The 19207-nt window shown below is 41.1% G+C and overlaps 1 protein-coding gene across 1 annotated transcript; it reads right to left on the bottom strand.

The window, feature by feature from the left end:
- Positions 1–5143: 5143 nt before the first annotated feature.
- Positions 5144–14926, bottom strand: angptl4 (angiopoietin-like 4). Its single transcript, XM_061694441.1, has 7 exons — positions 14330–14926; positions 13083–13193; positions 11836–11920; positions 8878–8991; positions 8674–8769; positions 8080–8364; positions 5144–7040 (listed from the first exon to the last, which is right to left on the bottom strand). Exons 1-7 carry the CDS (start codon positions 14909–14911, stop codon positions 6856–6858), a joined length of 1458 nt encoding a protein of 485 aa, XP_061550425.1. The 5' UTR covers positions 14912–14926; the 3' UTR covers positions 5144–6855.
- Positions 14927–19207: the final 4281 nt, after the last annotated feature.

Below are 19207 nucleotides of genomic sequence, written 5' to 3'. Positions count from 1 at the left end.
CCTGTTGATCGTAGTGGTACTAATAACACTGTAGGGACCTGATTGCAGACAATCCGCTGCCCTTTTACATGTAGCCTGCATGCGTCTCTGCCTCAGAAAGAACCAGAGAGGGTGTGACAGTGGTGTGCTTTTATAGTCAACCTGAAACTGTAGTGTAGGATAAAAGTGTACTATACTGCAATGATCCTCAAAGTCTGGTACATGGGCTCCCTCTATTGGTATGATAAAGAATCACTGAATTAAATACAAATAACATTTACATTTAAACCATGCAATTAATCAAACATTAAAACGAAGCTTATAGATGGACATGAATAAAGCCTGTATAAACATTTTAAAATCCAGTACAGTTCATTTTTTTGAGTAGTTTTCAGTTGTATGGAACCTTTTAAGTACAATACATTTGCATTTAATGTAACTGGTTTAAAATTCTTACTGAAGTACCATTTTTATGTGCAATAATTTTTTAATTAAATAATTTCAATAGTTTCCCCACTATACTAAAACGGTTAATGTCCGGTGGCTTACAATAATAAATATACTTTTTAGGAATAAAACCTCTCATTTTTGATGAAGACACTATCTTAATATTGGTCATTAGGGTCGTACTTAGCAGTATATTTTTAGACAGTCCTTGTCATGGAATGCTTTAGAACCTCTGTACTGTAGCTATATTCAGTGTTTAGATGGCGAGTAGCATAAGTGATGGTATAGAGCATAGAGAAGTGGGTAAAGTACAGCCCGGGTGCCCGTGGGCTTTTTATTCCAGCCCATAGAGCATTTACATTTTCAAGAGACCTGTAATAATATTTGTTGCATTAATTTAGTAGTTTCTTTTGTTGAATTTGAATGTTTTTTTGTTTTTTTTTAATTCAGCAATCTCTTAAATAATGTTTTGATATGTTCATTGTAAATATAAATATATAATAAACAATTTTTCACATAAATCCAGTGGAACAAAATTATTAGTAAAATAAAGAGTATTATATATACATGTGGCGGCACGGTGTTCGACTGGTTAGAGCGTCTGCCTCACAGTTCTGGAGACTGGGGTTCAATCCCCGTCCCCGCCTGTGTGGCGTTTGCATGTTCTCCCCATGCCTGCGTGGGTTTTCTCCGCGCACTCCGGTTTCCTCCCACATCCCAAAAACATGCGTGGTAGGTTGTTTGACGACTCTAAATTGCCCATAGGTGTGAATGTGAGTGTGAATGGTTGGTTGGTTGTATGTGCCCTGCGATTGGCTGTCAACCAGTTCAGGGTGTACCCCGCCTCCTGCCCGGTGATAGCTGGGATAGGCTCCGGCACGCCTGCGACCCTAGTGCGGAGAAGCGGCTCAGAAAATGGATGGATGGATATATACATGTAACTTTTTTTCATTATATAATTGCTTATTGGTTATTGCAAGTCAAACCAATTTTGAAGCAATTTTACATGTATTTTAACTATCTTTATTTTGTTAAATTATTTATTGTGAATAGTAAAATAAAATTGGTAAAATTAATTATTACGTATACATTGTTTTTTGTTTCATTAAACAATTGGTTAATTTACCATGAAATATTGTAATAACAAACAACATTTGACATTTTTTTTCATTAAATACTAATTGTGAAGATAAACTACACTTAGTAAAATAATTTGACATACATTTAATATGTTTTATTTTTTAAATAATAGGTTAATATACTTATTTAGAATAATCAAACTAGTAAAATAAATGTTTACTATTTTTATTTTTTTAAATAACTATAAATACATTCATTATGAAGCTTACAGTTAAATAATGAGAATGAATCACTTTATGAATTCTTTTTAAACAGATCGATCGAATGACAGACAGATAGATAGAAGCTTGATGTTGAAAGCCTTAAAAGAGCTTCATTTTGACCATTTGTGTGTCAACTTTTGCTTTATGGCCATAATAAAAACCGAGCTCCTCACTGAAATGTTTCATTTGGTTTCAATGTGCTCTGCGGCTTGAGTCAAGCAAGATGCAATCTGGTTAGAGCGCCTTGTTGCCCAGAGTGAAACCGAATCATGTTTTCCCGAGCACGGCGCTCTCCAAGTTTCCTTGCCCAGATCCAGTTACTGTAAATGGGACACGTGACAGCCTGGACTTGAACCTGCGGTGCCAAGTGCCCTGTCAGGTCAGCCGAGAGCAAGCTGCCTTCAGATCAGCTGCTGCAGAGATTGATCCTCAAGCACGTTAACGGTACACCTGATGAGGAGGTGAAGGTGATTAGGAAAATTCAACTTGACACAGCTAAAATGTTGCTTACTTCTAAGTTAATTAGTTACAGTGGTGGGAGTAACCAAGGACAAATAGTTTATAAGTACATTTTTCAAGTGTCTGTATTTTTGTTGAATACATCTAGCCATCCGTTTTCTGAGCCGCTTCTCCTCACTAGGGTCGCGGGCATGCAGGAGCCTATCCCAGCTATCATTGGGCAGGAGGCGGGGTACACCCTGAACCGGTTGCCAGCCAATCTCAGGGCACATACAAACAAACAACCAGTCGCACTCACAGTCACACCTACGGGCAATTTAGAGTCTCCAATTCATGCATGTTTATGGGAAACCGGAGTGCCCGGAGAAAACCCACACAGGCACGGGGAGAGAGCATGCAAACTCCACACAGGCGGGGCCGGGGATTGAACCCTGGTAGAGCTAAAATCACCCAGTATAATTTCTTTACACTGAAATAATGACTTAAACATAACAGCAATACCACAGCCTTTTTTCTCTATTTGACACTTGTTCATAAAATAAAAATTTGCTGGTGTTGCCTCATTTAAAATGGTATTACAGCTACTTTCTGTTAACCACGTTTCATTTAGTAAAAAAAAGTCGAGATCATAGGTCATTAATCAACATTGATGTATTACCCAGTGACCTGATATTGAAAAGAGCTAGTCTCGCAGAGATAACTGGAGACAATGGTTTGATAGTTTGTATTTCTACTTTTTTTGTGCCATATTTCTTTGACCAACTTTCTGTCCCTTGTAAATACAGGGATAAAAAATGCCTGATCTCCATAGGGGTCTGACTTATTCTGGAAAAGACCCCGCAGATCTCAGTCAGATTCGCAGATAAGGTTCTTCATGGGTGGAGGAGGGCCCCTTTGCATCTTAGTGGACGGTGGTTTCAGGCGAGGGGGGATGGGAGGAAGCTCTTGGCGTGGTGTGCGTTGGATTCTAATATTGACAATAGTCTTCATCCTGTCCGTCCCACCGAGCAGAGAATTTAGGCTAGTAGAGAGTGAGTTTTGCTCCAATGGGGCAGGGAGGGTTGTGGGAGATTCAATGTGCTGGCTCACCTCATTTGTCATGGATGACGCTGATGAATCCGTCTGCGCCTCGTGTCGCCTTATCTCCTGTTCCTCCGATTGTTTGGGAAACAACTCCACCTCAGAGAGGACACATCTTGGGGCGCCCCGGTGCCGATGGTGTGTGTGGATGAGGTGGTGTCCCCCAGCCTCACCTGCTGTATCCTGCCCATCAGGAAGCTGTAAATCCACTGGCAAACGGCAGGCGAGACGCTGAGCTGGAGAAGCTTGAAGGAGAGGAGTTCGGGAATGACGGTGTTGAACGCAGAGCTGAAGTGCACGAACAGTATCCTCGCGTAGGTCCTCACGCCATCGAGGTGTTCTCGGATGAAGTGCAGTCCCACGTTGACTACGTCATCCGCAGGCCTGTTTGTTCCGTAGGCAAACTGCAGGCGGTCCAGCGCGAGGCGTTCAAAGGACTTCGTGACCACAGATGTCAGGGCGACAGGCCTGTAGTCATTCAGAGCAGAGATTGCAGGTTTCTTGGGGACTGGGATGATGGTGGGGCGTTTGAAACAGTATGGTACATCGCACAGATCCAGAGATCTATTGAAGATCTGTGTGACGACTGGAGGGAGCTGGCCTGCGCAGACTTTGAAGCAGGATGGGGACACAAGCTTTGTTCATCTTTTGTTGTTTGAAGATAAGTCTCACATCCTGTTCGTGGATGGTCAACGCAGGAGGGCGAGTCAGAGGTGTGATGGTGGTCGGGTGGTGAGGCTGGGTGGGTGCGGGGTGTCAAAGTGTTCTTTTCAAATCTGCAGTAGGTGTTCAAGTCATATTTTGTATCTAGCCCTTTATTGTTCTCTTTCTTGGGGGGATGGTCGGTTGTAGTTGGTTAGCGATTGCAATCCACACAAGACTGATTTAGAGTTGTTAGCGGTTTTTCTATTTTTACTGCATAATTTCTCTTTGCGATGTTAATTTCTTTACTCAGCTGGTTTCTAGCGCAACTATACAGGGCTCTATCCCCAAGTGCCAAAGCATAACATATAGCATTTCAAAAGGAGGCAATGAAGCATCACCGCGTGGTCACCTGTCATTTCATCGATTGTGTCAGGGTTGTAAATCAAGTATTGCCTGGTCATTTGCGTTAACACAACTGGAAATGTGTGTAGCGGTTCTGACCATAGACATGAAGACTATAACCGGCGCACTGTAGCAGCCTGGTTAACCGACGTGCCTACGTGGCTGCCATATCTGGAAGGTCGATGTTCCCTTCAAAGGCAATGCACTGACATTGAAATTACGTCATAACTTGCTAATTTCTCAAACGATTTTTTACGAGGTTTACTTTTTTTTGTCAATGCCAAAGTAGTAAAAATACAAGGAAAAATAATACAAAAGTAAAAATAACAAACTGTGATAATGCGGCTGCACAAGTGTGAACACCCTCTTAGAACTAGGAGTGTGGCTGTGTTCAGAATGAAGCAGTCACATTCAAACAGCACACACCTGTCATCAAGTACCAACCTTTACTTGTCTTTTTCCCCCCACAGAAGTATCTGTACTTATACTTTTGCCACCTCTTAGTTGTTTGCTATATTTAAGTTGAATTCCACTTCATCACTTTATTATCGCCAAATATAAACCATCTTTTCCCCTTTTTGCACATTTTATGACTTAAATGGGGAACAATAAGTATAGAATAGCTGGGTATGCAAAAGGAAGCACAGTGGTTGAGTGCATCATAGAAAATGGAGGATGCAAAAATCTGTTATACAATTGTTATGATAACTTTGTGATATATATATGTATATATATATTAGTGTTAATTCATTTTCAAGGAAGATAGAAAACACACACAAATAGCAGCATTGGTTTAAACCCATTTTATTGGCTCCCGAAGGCCAAAAGGTCTCTTAAAAACACTCACATCAAAATATAAATTACAAATATATGACAATATTTCTTTTGACAGCATTTAAATAAGAAAAGGAGACAACATGAAGATAAAGACACAGCACACGAGTAACAGTCCCAGAAGACAAATTCCTTGTTACACTGTAGTACAACATTGGTAAGGAAGTCAATATGACTTAAAATTGTGCAAATCTCCCTCCCAGAAATAGTGAAGAATATACATCAGCTGGAATGCTTTTCAATGTCGTTTTGTGAAAATCAGAGAAGGGAGCTGACATTCGTCTCAACAGTTTTAAGCCTCGTCAGTGTACAGTGATTTAAACTTTACATCACAACTTCTAAACTTGAACCTCATGCCCATGCAAATCGTGAACCTTTGTTTAATCAGTCACATCTTGGTCCACAACACACGCCATAAAAAACCCAAAAAGTCTGTTTGATTTTACTACCTTTTCAGCTTGTTTGTGACCATAAGGTTGTAATTTTTAAGACTTTTTTGTTTTTGTGCGTCTTTTAGTAACATCAGTTCTTGTCATTTTTATAAGGTAGCCATTAATTTTTATTTTTCAACCCTGAAAATGCCACTTTGTTGACACAATGGGCAGGTTGTAAAAAAACAAACGCAATAATTAAAATCATGAGCCTACCAGCATAATTGCCTCATTCATTTTTAACGTACAATGTGCTTGTTAAAAATGTCGTTTTTTTTTCTTTGTGTCTGTGTAGATTCTCAGTCATTCAGGTCATAATAATCCACAAAAGTTGATTTGAGGCAACTGGAGTCTTCTTCGTTGAATTTGTTTTGCTTGTTTCCAAAAATGTTTTTAAAAAATGACTCAATATGCTATTAGGCTAACGAAATGTAATTTTTGCACATCTTAAAATATAATTGTCATCATTTATTTGTGCTTTTAGAGTTTAGAAAGCCATTACACACCTCTTTTGGAAACTAAGATTTATTTTTGTCCAAAAATTGCTAAAAAGATAATTTGGTTGAGAAATATTTTTTGTGTGCAATTTTCAAGCGTTAGGTTGAGGATAAAACCCATTTTACCCCAATTGTATGATTCAAATCCAGTAAACAACAAATTAAAATATCTAATTTTGATAGGTTTCAATTGGCCAAAAGTGGCCACGATGGAGCCAAAAGGTACAATTTGATGCAAACAGTTACAGTATATTATTGATATAAGAGCTGAAATTGGAAATGACATTTTGCATTAAAACAACTAAAATGGTAAAAGAGTAAGTGAGGTGGACCCAAAGGGCCAGAATAGAGCCAGAGAGCTAATCTGCCTGCATTACAGGCCTCTCCATGCCACAAGAATTCCAAAATATAGGCTGTGCTCTGGTGCTGATTATCAGCCTCCCAATGACTTCCGATGAGTCTTGACTTGTTGGGAAATTCGGGTCGCCGCGACTCGCAGGAGAAGGTGACGTCGAAAACATTCCCGCTCGCTGCCGTCTTCCCATCTGCGACTCGGGGATACCAGGGAAGAGAACCCGAAAACCCCTTCCTGCGTCTATGCTGAGGGCCTTGGCTGAGGTACTAGGGTGACAACCTCTACCGCTTAAACCAAGTTCTAACAAAAAGAAAGAATAGTCCAAAATCTACATCTTTCTCCCCCTCTTTTGTCTTGACCTAGGCCACCTTGTGTCTCTGGCTTTAAGATTTTATCTCAATCACAGAAGGGGCAATCATCATCGTGCTGGACTTGAGGGGATAGTAGCGCCCCCTCCAGGTCTTCCAGAAGATTCCCTGCTTCCTCTGGTGCCGCTGTTTGGGCGGCGGGCTCTGGAAGAATCGCCCGTTGAGGTTGGACTGACCGCAGTTACTGAACCACCAGCCACCTATGGGGGCAAAAGAAGGAAAGCAAGTTAGATATAATTGGTCTGAAAATGTTCCTTTATTTACTACAAATAATGAACAGTGAACCTCCGCCTAATTGCGATTCGCTAGTCACGTTCGCCTCGTTACGTTTTTTTCTCTGGAACCTAAACTTTTTGAGCTCTTTCTAGAACATCCTCTGACCTCACGATGGCGCCAAATCCCTGACTAATGGAAAAGTAGTAATTGGTGTCAAGGAAGTACAGTGGTGCCTTGACTTCCTAGTTTAATTTGTTACATGACCACGATTGTAACGCACAACAACGGTCAGTCCAACGGTCGTGAGGGACAGGCTGAGCCGGCTGGAGGAGATCCTCTTTCCCCATTGAAGTTAATGGAAATGCAATTAATCTGTCCTAGCTTCACATGGTACTCCTTCTACTGCATGCCTTGGCCACCAGGGGGCAGAAGAATACACAATACAGATAAAAGTGAAGATTTTCACAATGACGCAGTAAGCTGCCGTAATATTAGTTGTACCCTTTGTGTGTAAATTGCCGTTGCTCAAAAGGTTTTAACTACTGTACCATCAATAGTAATTTCGTTAGCTTGTCTATGGTGTTTTACATTGTGTGTTAGCATTAAGCTAGCGGACGCCAGTAAGTTAAGGCCAGTAGTTTGATTAAATACACAATGCAAAATTCTCTTTGTTTAATGGTTAAACCTCAACTGGGGGTTGGCAAAACTGCTTCCAGCAATTTTCTGAACAATAGTTCACCATCTGTTCCTTATTGTGAAGTTCGCCACTGCCACCATTTAATGCTTGTAACTGAAGACAAAAATGGCCCGAGCGACTTGTCAGTCGAGTCACTCAAAAGTCGAAGTGCCACCCCGTATGTTAAAGTGACGCAACTCAACTGAGAGACAGAGATCTATGTCGGGGAGGAGCTCAGTTTAGCCTATGTTGTTAGCGGAAGTTACAGAGAGTCTTCGTCATGTTTTCATGTTTTTGATCTGCTGGGTAGCTATCAAAAAAACTCAAGCATCTTTCAAGCATCTCACCGGAGAGATGTTTGGCGCAGTTGGCGTCCTTTTTGTGGTCGTTGTCCTGGTCGCGGGTGGAGAAAGGCAGACCTGAAGCCGCGTCCGAGCCCAGGGCGCTTTCCAGATGACTGAAAGTGCCAACTTCTTGGATCTGGAGCAAGTACTTGGTCTCCTCTCCGCCCAGTTGGAAAGGGACGAGGATAGATGCCAAGTCATTTCCCCAGTCGGAGAGCTTGATTTGGAGGACGTAGCCGCCATTTTTGGCTATGGAATGGATCTTTTCCAGTCCCAACCAGAATTCACCTAATGAAAACAAACAGAAGGGAAACAACGATCAGTGGAATGATGGTGAATAAAAACTCCATTCCATCTGATCAATTACTACAGTATACGTAGTTACTCAGATATTCTTACTTCAAACAGATGTCAAATATTTGGGGAAACCCTGTATTCCATTTGTTTTGTCATTGAAACATTTTCTAATTCATATCTTATTTCTTTGAATCCACTGCCAAATATTTTTTAAGTAATAAGGAAACTTTGATACACACAGGTTAATACTAAATGGGACCCAAGCAAGTTAACATGACAAGGTGTGAAGTAAAAATTTACCATTGAGGCTGCCGAAGCCTTTCTCGTAGGCAGACCACAGCTGGTCAAAATCTACAGAGCCATCCTGTCGCTTTTGGACCACAGTCCATCCGCCATCTGGACAGACACAAAGACAAAATTGCGTCATTTGAGAGACTTTGACGTCATGTTGGGCGAAAGTTGCAAAATTATTGTCTAAAATGCAAAAGTGCTCCATCCGCTCACCGGCTGTCATCTCACAGAAGACTTTGAAGGGTTCGATGTTGTCTGGCTGGATGGTGTAGACCCCGCTGGTGGACTCGCCTCGCAGGAAAAGCTCGTGACAGTCGGATGCCATCTCTGGAGGGAGGAGAGGTAGATAAACACTTACACAAAGAACCTTAGGCCACTTCAATCCACCTGCTACATTTACTACATGTATTTCTCTCCATTGTGCCACTACTGACTCAAGAAAAGCATTTTTTTTGAAAGTGTGTGTTCATTCTCAAAGTGTGGTACTAGCACCACTCGTGGTACACAGACTTCTTCTAGTGGTACGTAAAAGAATCACAGTCTAAATGAAGTTCAGTTGTATTTAACTTTTTAGTACGAAACATTTGCATTTAATCTTTACCTTTTGTTTTCTTTTATCTCGGTACAATTTTAATGTAACGTATATGTACAATGCCTTTTAATTAAATTATTACTTAAGTTCAGTGTTAATGTTCAAACTGTGCATAATGTTACAGTTTTCTTTTTTAAATAATATGGCATTTCTTATTTTAGATCTTTTTTTTTTTTTTTTTTTTTTTATAATAATGTATTCATAAGTAGGTCACAGAAAGCAGTGCTTCCAAATAACACTATTGTTCCAAGTGGTCTTATCTTGGCAATAGAACACGGTGTCTGATGGGCCCTTTGACCCAGCAGTGACAACCGCTGCAGAGATTGCATGAGAAATTCTCCCCTGGCTATAAATATGACCTTTCTCCCAGTTCCCAAGCTCACTTCCCCAGTCACCGCCGCCTTCCCTCAAATCAATTGCGACTCCCCTTTACATTCCTCAACCCCCACGCGAGCCCAAACCCCTTCAAGCTTCCTCAGACATGCCTTCCTCACGTGCGCAGCAGCCTGTTGGTGACGTAGGGGTGCATGGCTGGTGCATGGCCAGCGTGTGCTCTGTGCATGCGTGGGGAGTGATGGAGTGAGTGTGTGTGTGAGTGTGTGTGTGTGTGTGGGGGGGGGGTTCGGTGGGGTTGTTGCTGTTTTTGCAATGAGGGTGATAGTGGAGGAGTCAAATGTGAGGCAAATATTGAGTCAGCCCACTAATAAGCCTAGTTTTTTATTTTATAAATAAAAATAATGAATACATACGTACATTTCAATCAATAAATTTCATACTACCTCCATTATATGTCTGGTAGATGATAAAGATTAATTTGATCACAATACCAAATATGACAGATGAAGAGCCTATTCAAATATATGTTAATAATCTGGGTTGTCCTTTTGTTTATTGTTCAAGTGGAAGCCCCATTTGTGCGCTTCGACCTTTACCCCAGAAGCGTGAACCCTTGGCCAGTTGTGGCCGCGTGCCGCTTCAGGGCAGGGGGTTCTCCTGAACTTTAGCACACTTCTTAGTCATTAAAATGAGAGGAGCGGGAGGAGGAGGAGAAGGTGTGGGTGTTGTTTGCAAGGATGGGGGGGGGAGGGATGTCTGAGTACCTGACGGAACTGGGGGAAAGGTTGCTTGTTCTTGAGGGATGCGCACACTAGAAAGTGGGAAGTCTCTAATTACTTGCCGGGAATAGGTGTGTACAAAGTTCGCAGATACGTGTACAGACAGGCCCGAGAACAAATTGTATTCTAGGGAAGTCTTGTACATGATAACAAATCAGCGGGAGTAGTAAATCGCTTTCCGTGGGTGACCCCGACTGAACGCTGTGGAGACAAAATAACTTTTCCCCACTTGACATTTTGCCAGAGAACCTTGCTTCTTTTTGATTTTGTACTGATGTCAGACAAATCGGACACAAGTCTAAACACATCATTAATTTACACTTACGGAGTACAAATGTCGTAACTGCAGTATATTTTTGTATGAAAAACACTAAGTACGGCGGTAACTGAGCGTGATGTACAGTGTTACTTTGATTTATGGGTTTAATTTGTTCCATAATATAATCCATCCATCCCTTTCCTTTACCGCTTATCCTCACTAGGGTCGCGTGCTGCAGGAGCCTATCCCAGCTATCTCCGGGCGAGAGGCGGGGTACACCCCGAACTGGTCGCCAGCCAATCGCAGGGCACATATAAACAAACAACCATTCGCACTCACATTCACACCTACGGGCAATTTAGAGTCTCCAATCAACCTACCACGCATGTTTTTGTTTTTTGGGATGGGGGAGGAAACCGGATTGCCCGGAGAAAACCCACCCAGGCACGGGGAGAACATGCAAACTCCACACAGGCGGGGCCGGGATCTGAACCCCGGTCCCCAGAACTATGACGTGGATGTGCTAACCAGTTGTCCCGTAATATAATCTCAAATCAAATTAATATTCCCCATTGAAATGAATTGAATTTTCATAAAGTGTAATTACTGTATGTATTGTCGTATTTGGGGATGTGTGCCTTTAAGGGGCATTGCCTAATGTGCAATGTCAGGATCAGGAATTGTGCTGAAGTTCAGTGTGAGCCTCTGGATGTGAGGAGTGGCTTAAAGCAGCGAAATCTGACGACACATTTCAATCTGGCCTGAAAACAAATATACTGTAGTTCACTGCTGCTTTTTCATCAATCAAAAATGTCTTGCTTCCAACTTCTTTTGTGACTTTTTCATTTACCCTGATTTGATGTTTCACTTGATTTTCACCTTATCATTTATTCTTGTTTTTCGATCTCAATTTCTTTGAAGCACTCCTACCATTGTGTATGAATGGTGCTATACATATAAACCTGTCCCTTTGTTTCGTCCTAATTAAGACGCTCAAATTGCGTCTGCCGATTGCTGGAGTCAAGCTGAGCGAAGGAGCGTGTTCCCAGGTTGATTGCGTCCCTTGATCGTAATTGCGAGTGATTTAAGCTTCTTTCGCGGCTTCGCTAACCAGATGGCCGGCCACATTTGGTGTCAGATTGTGTGCACTCGACTAAAGACGACGTGTCAGAGCGGATTTCAGATCCTCTTTGGCTTTTACTTACCGACTGGGGAGTCGCGTTGTTCGGCCACGCCGCTTGCAGCGAAGCTGTCGGTGTTGGTGAACGACCGTTGTCTTGACTGTTGGATCTGAAAACCAAAATAAAATATATGCTCATACAGATAGTGTTTTGTTGAGGGGAATAACCATATTTGTATTTGTCAATTCTTAATCAACCAGTATTGTCAACTAGTTTTCTGAAAATATTGCTATAGTCAGGTCTATTTGTTGCCAAAAGTTTAATGACCTTTGCCTGATGATGTCATTCCATAAATAAGTAGAATTTTTACCTAGATTACACAGCTTTGAATTCGCTGATTTCCCCACCCTCCCCCCATCAACCGTTATTCTTGAAAACTCACCTATTTACTGTTTTGTGCATCATTTGGTGGCATCTCAGTGCCAATAAACTGTTGAAGTGAGTTGAGGCACTTCATTGAGAGAAAAGTAGTCATTTGCTGCCATCTTGTGGCATTTATGGGCAATTACAGTACTGTATAAACAATTTTGGGTGGTCAATTACTCATGGATTTTTTTTCATCACTGCCAGTATCTCAGCCAAAAAAACGACTTGAAATCTGTCAATTTAGGTTAGTTTGTTCATCATCGCATTTTTATTTGTAAAAGTAATATAAACGCAACAAAGATATTTGTTTTTATCTAATGTATATTCATATCTATATTCATTTGGTTCAAACTGTGCTGTGGTTATTGAACTATTATCAAGTAAATGTAGGAAATCAAAATCCATCCATCCATCCATCCATCCATTTTCTGAGCCGCTTCTCCTCACTAGGGTCGTGGGCGTGCTGGAGCCTATCCCAGCAAACATCAGGCAGGAGGCGGGGTACACCCTGAACTGGTTGCCAGCCAATCGCAGGGCACATACAAACAAACAACCGTTCGCACTCACATTCACACCTACGGGCAATTTAGAGTTGTCAATTAACCTAGCATGCATGTTTTTGGGATGTGGGAGGAAACCGGAGTGCCTGGAGAAAACCCACGCAGGCACGGGGAGAACATGCTAACTCCACACAGGCGGCGCCGGAGATTGAACCCCAGTTCTCAGAACTGTCTCCCAACGTGCCGCGGGAAATCAAAATGCACTCAGAAAATTATTTTGTGTAATTTAGAGGTGGAGAGAGTGCATTTTGTTTTTTTCAAAAGTGGCTGAAGTTGTTGCTAGTTTAGGCTGAAACGTTTCTAAATGTAGCAATCGAAGTGCTAAATTGGCATCATTGTGCTCACCTGACTTTGCAGGGTTCTAATGCGCATGTTCTGCTTGTCGAGTTTCTCCTGTTGGAGTCTCATACGTGCCATCAGGTCATCGATGCGTCTGTTTTGGGCCTCCAGCATCATCTAAATGGGGGGGGGGGGGGGGGGGGGGCGAAAAAAACATTAATTCGAAAGTTGACATTTTATAATGAAAATCTCCCCAAATGCACAGTAGACACACGTGCAGATCTTCATTCAAAGTGAAACTGCTGCTTATGTAACTCCAGCGAGAGCGCGCAAGTTTCAACACACAGCTTTTAGTAAAGTTGCACCACCAGGCACATCCAAACAGAAAAAAAACAAACAAACAAAAAACATTTGCGATAGTGTGTCTCAGTTGGAAAGTGAAAGTAGTTTGTGAAGCGTGCAGAGGACTTTGTCCGCTGCCTTGTGCTTCCACGCACGTACAACACGTACATCACGTAACCTTGGAAACCCAACCCCCACACCCCCCACTGCTCCTGCTCCCACTACTGCACACATTTCAAATTTTTCACATTTCACATTTCTTGCGACCAACAAGTATCTACAACATGCGCTAGCAATATTAATTTGTAGCACAGAAGTTGGTATGCTGTAATGTGTGCTAAAATAAATAAATAAATAAAACGTATATTATTCCTGGACAGTTGGGTAAGCAAGTCAATAGAGGGAGGTTTGCTGTTTCTAGTGTGCACCCCATTAGTTTACCCAAACGTCCCAAGTTGTTCATGGCAATAATGTTAAAAACACAAATTAATATTTTCTGTGTACTTTACATTGATTTCGTGGCCACATGTTAGTATTTTGTGTGCACGTTATATCCATTTTGTGAGCACAAAATAGTGTTTTGTGGCCACAAATTAATATTTTATGCACATATTTGGCCTATTCCGTGGCTATATTAGCATTTTCCGCACACCTTATATTGATATTGTACTGTGACCCCAATTTACATTTTCCTGCCCCATGTCATTTCTGGGGCACTGTAACTTTCCCTTAAAGAGCATTTGTAACATATTTTCTGACTGGACTGTTGAAGTGAAGCACCTTTATTTACCTCTCAGTACTTACTTTACTACTTAAACACATTCAAGTAAGACTGAAGATTGATTTGTGTTTTTCTTGTCTGTATTTAACAATGTGAAGCACTTTGCGAGTCCTCTCTGTGAAAAGTGTTCAATGAATGCAAATTACTCATGCACTTAGCAAGGTCATCCTAACAGTAAAAGTCTTCTTACCTGGATGGTGTGCGCGTCTGTGCCGTTCTTGGCATCGTCCAGCCTCTCCTCCAGCCGGCTCAGCCTGTCCCTCACGACCGTCCTCTCCTGCTGCATCTCGTCCGTCTTCTCCCTCAGCTCGGCCGTGACGTTGAGCAGCTGCCCCTCTCTGTCCTCCAGCCCTCGGGCTCGAGCCTTCAGGACCTCCCCCTCGGCCCTCAGCCTCTGGCTCTCCTTGCCCAGTTCGCCGACGGTGCGGTTGTAGACCTTGATCTTGGTGAAGATGTCCCTCATCTGGACTTTGGTTTTGTCCACGTGCTCTTTGAGGGTCTGACCCAGCTGCAAGAGGCCATGGGCGATGACATTGACATCATCCCAGGCTGCGAACTGCACACGCTTCTCCTTCTCCGTGCCCCCTTTCCTCTCGAATGGGAAGCCTGTGGCCATGATGAGCACCAGGCACAGCGTCAGAGTTGCTAGAGTGGTCTTCATTGTCTTCAGGTGTCGGTTCTTGTCCCACTGTCTTTTAGGTTTGAATGAGCGAGCTGCGACTCCTGGCTGGAGAGTCAAAGCTGAGCTGTTATATACTTCCACAGCCCTCATGTCTGAGCTGCGAACGGCTCGCCATTGGCTCCCTCAGGAGAAGGAGGGGAGCACCCTCGCTCAGATTTCGTTCCCTCCTACATCTCTCTGCTAACTATTCATGTCAGAAGCGGAGGGGGATCATGATATAACAAAACCATCGTCTCTCTCGTGGGATCCTGTACGTTGTACAATGTGCGCTGGGTAACACAACATAGGATTACTTCACCCATATGTAAACCTACAAGGTGGGGCAGAATTCATGACTCATAGTTAGTCGTATGAAACACAGAATGGCGTATACAGTACAAGTAGGCTATACGTCACAATTAATTGTTTGGGCCCTCTATATCGCAGTTTTTTTAAGCAACCCTTTTTAAAATGTCTTTTTACAGTATACAGGAAAGTCTGAATTTTTAGTTTTGCAATTTCAGTGTAGAACCATATTGTACCCCAACATAACATAACTGAGGTCTACTGCCGTGATTAAAAGTAAGAAGAAGAGGCAGAGAAGGTCCCAAACAAAGCTTCAGTAATAGTTGTTGTTACGAGAGAGCACGGAGAATATTTGCCCGTGAGTATTGTTGTATGTTGTAACTGCTTGTATGTGTTGCTGCTCCATGTTTTAAAGTAGCAGTTGATTGAAGGTGTATACTTACCGTAAAATCTAAGCAAATTTCCATTAGCCCGTCTATGCTGTTTCATATTATATGTTAACATTAATATACCAGATGTTTGATATTTTATGGTATGGTCAAATATTTTGATGTTAAATGAACAATAATTAATACATTTTTGTTGGTCAGTTTAACAGTAAACTATAACTCGGAGTGACAAATAACCAGCTTCGAGCAAACACGCTTGGCCTCTTATTTAGAGAACTGTGTGAGCGAGTGGGGGGAACGAAATTTGTCTGGATTAGAACAGCTTGAAAGTCAACCAGTGACACAGAACTGATTGTGTTCATTCCATTGGTCTTCATCCAATTTAGTGCAGAATCAGGGTTGAACAAATTATCTGACTAGTCAACAAATACTAGTCCGCATCGACGTTTGAAACTTAAAAGTCTACTGATGAACAAGTGAAACAGAGAAATTCGTAATTTTTTGGAGCCTGGCTCCAATGTCCCAGAACAACGATGGGACTGGTTGACTTGTTGAGGAGGAAAAGGAAGTGCACGGCTTTCACTAATTACAACAACTGCATTCAGCGTAATGGTGACCTGTATTTTTATTCATTCGTGGTGCAAAAACTGTTGTGGGCCGCTGTACTGCGCTGAAAAACTTGGGTTCGACTTTCATTACATTGTAGTGGACCACAAAAAAATCTTTCGTCGTTCAACCACAGAAATTACATTTAGTTGTCATCTACCAGCCTTTACAAGACTTTAGACAGAATTGTATTCCACTTTTCGTGAATTGATGAAAACTTCAAAGAAATTCAAGCTGAAACGATAACATAGTTCAAGATCAAAATAACAAAGGCCGAAACGCAAATCCTCCTGTTAACAGAATTTTCTGATTGGCGGATTTCACTTTTGATGATGACACCAAGGGAAGGTTGCTCATATTCAGTCGGTCTGAAATATGGTACAAATAATTCAGATTTTGTGTTTCGGCGATCGATAAAATGTATTTTCTCGATGACTCTGGTATTTAATGTCCTAATTGATGTTATCGGTGTCATTGATGCTACCTACCTTATTCATGGATATTCTGCTGGGAGGCAGAACCAGTGTGAGAATTAGGGGAAAGTTCACAGCACAGAAAAGAGCCACATTACAACCTCTGCTGGGAGCTGTATGTGATGCAGGGCTGCACCACAAAGACGGAGCAGACGCCTTTAACCCTCTCTTGTCTGCAGACTAAGTAGGTGAAAGGTAACTGCTGACTGTTGACAGTGCCTGGGGGCGAAATTCGTTGCAGCAGAGGAATTACAGGGCCCTCGCTTATGTGTCTGGAATGTAACAAACATGCTTTATGCTCCTGAAAGCCTTGACAAAGTGTGCGTGGTTTTTCCACCAGGATTGCCAAAAGTTGCTGAGTTCCTGGCAAAAAGACTCTTCCTGCCATTCATACCCATTTACAGGAAACAATTGCTTTCAAGAAGCCCATTTAGAAAAAATCTGCTTTTGTTTTGTTTTTTAAATACAGCCTGTGAAATTACACTTTTTTGCACTGCAGTTAGTCTGGACTTTTAGACTAAAAACCGGTATTCGTCTTGTTAATTATATAGGGGAAAAAAGGTCAATCCCGAGCGCCACATATTCTTGTGTACAAAAAAAAATAAAAAATTGAATTAAAAGCCTTCATTGTATAGGCTTCAATACTATACTAAACTAGACCCAAAAAAGGCAATGAATAACACTAACATTAAAATTCGACTTAGAGAAACACACAAAACTGCAATTAAATAATGATTCAATGTGTATTTCAAATAAAAGTTGAATAAAAATGTTACCAAAACAATTGTTTAAAAATAAAACAATTTTTAAATGAAAATGTATTAACTTAAAAGTTAAATACAACTGAACTGTACTGTGATTCTTACATCTACCACTGGGGGGAGCACACGTTCCACTAGTGGTAAACTTACCACACTTTTGAGAATTACTGAAGTATACGATTAGGTGAATTTACAGCCCTCGGAGGAAAATCATAACTACGACGTGGTTCGTGACAAAAATTTATTTGACACTCTTTCTATGGCAACTTTAGAATCATTGAAGAATGCTATTGGAATTATATTGTCAAATAAATAAATTGAGGACTTGTCTCACAAAGCAATATATCATTTTCAGATCCTTTATATTATGATTGAACTAAATGGGAAAAACACCATTCATTTATTTTCTGTGCTCACTAAAACCACTTATTGCTGACAAAAAATGAATTTTATAGCCTATCTACCAATCTATATTTCATCAAAGTTGTGCCCTATAGAAATCACAACAACATCTAGCTAGGGTTATATCAGTGGCCTAAATGAATAATAGAGACATATGCCGGTACTTTATGAATCCATAATTAAATTAACAGCATGAATGAAGTACCGCATTTAAAACAAAAAACAAGAGTGCAGTGTGAGTGGAAATAGTCAGGAATGTTTGTGGCCAGTTGTGCGTTAACGATCAGTGGCAGATCTACACCTCACCTACAGCTGCTTATTCAATCACCCAAAATGTCCGCTCCCATCTCAACCGGCATGCTGACCTTTTACCCAGATTCTGAGCACAGAACATCTGTAAATCCCCTGCACCCAAACCACCCACCGATTTCTTAGTCATGGAGCAGGGGATGGAGCGTATGAAAAAAGATGCAAGAACAAAAGCCAGGACTAGAACACATACTGTATCAGCCACTTGTTTTGTTTCTGAATATTAAATATAGCACATGTAAATATATACGTTTCAATGTATACATTTTTATCAAATATTAAACCGGAGCCCGCCCAAGTCTCCATGGGGCCCCTAAGCGAAATTAGATTTTTTGAAACTCAATTTATGCCAATAATATGAATTATTGATCATTCATTGTTGAATCCACCCTTGATGGATTACAATGAGTGTAATAAATGGAAATAATTTCACTAAAAGGAATGAACTGGTGTTGAGTTACACAACATTCAAAGGGATGAAGCAATAAGTGGGATATTGAATATCGTATAAGCCTAAAAAACTGCAACAGCAAGGACAACAATAAAGTGCAAGAACAAATAAACGAAAAACTACTGTAGATCTATAAAAAACATCTTAGAATGTACAAAAACAGTGTCAAGCAAATACTAATGATGTAACTGAACAGAGGTACCTTAAACATGGTGCGTGTGTGTATATATATATCATTTAATTTCTACTCAAATTAAATAATTTGCAGGCTAAATGACTTCCAGGTGAACACACTCCCTTGTCACAAAAACTACATCCTTGCTTTCTTCTATTCATGACCCACTAATCCATGACTCAGCATGAACTAAATGGGAACGAAAGGCTGCCTTGATTGCTGTTTGTTGCTCTAATTACATACTGATGACCCCGCATCAGATAATAGATTAGACTTGACAGACAGACGTACAGTCATATTTATATACAAACCCCAATTCTAATGAAGTTGGGACGTTGGGACATACAATGATCTGCAAATCCTTTCCAGCATTTATTCAATTGAATACACTACAAACACAAGATATACAGGTGTAAAGTTCAAGCTGAGGAACATTATTGTTTTTTTTGGTTTTTTTTTGCAAATATGCTCTAGTTTTGAATTTGATGCCTGCAACACATTCCAAAAGAGCTGCGACAGAGGCAACAAAAGACTG

This window comes from Phycodurus eques, chromosome 13 (assembly GCF_024500275.1).
Source record: "Phycodurus eques isolate BA_2022a chromosome 13, UOR_Pequ_1.1, whole genome shotgun sequence".
Classification (NCBI taxonomy): Eukaryota; Metazoa; Chordata; class Actinopteri; order Syngnathiformes; family Syngnathidae; genus Phycodurus; species Phycodurus eques.
Note: the sequence above shows the minus strand (reverse complement) of the source record. Positions and strands in the feature narration are given on the sequence as shown.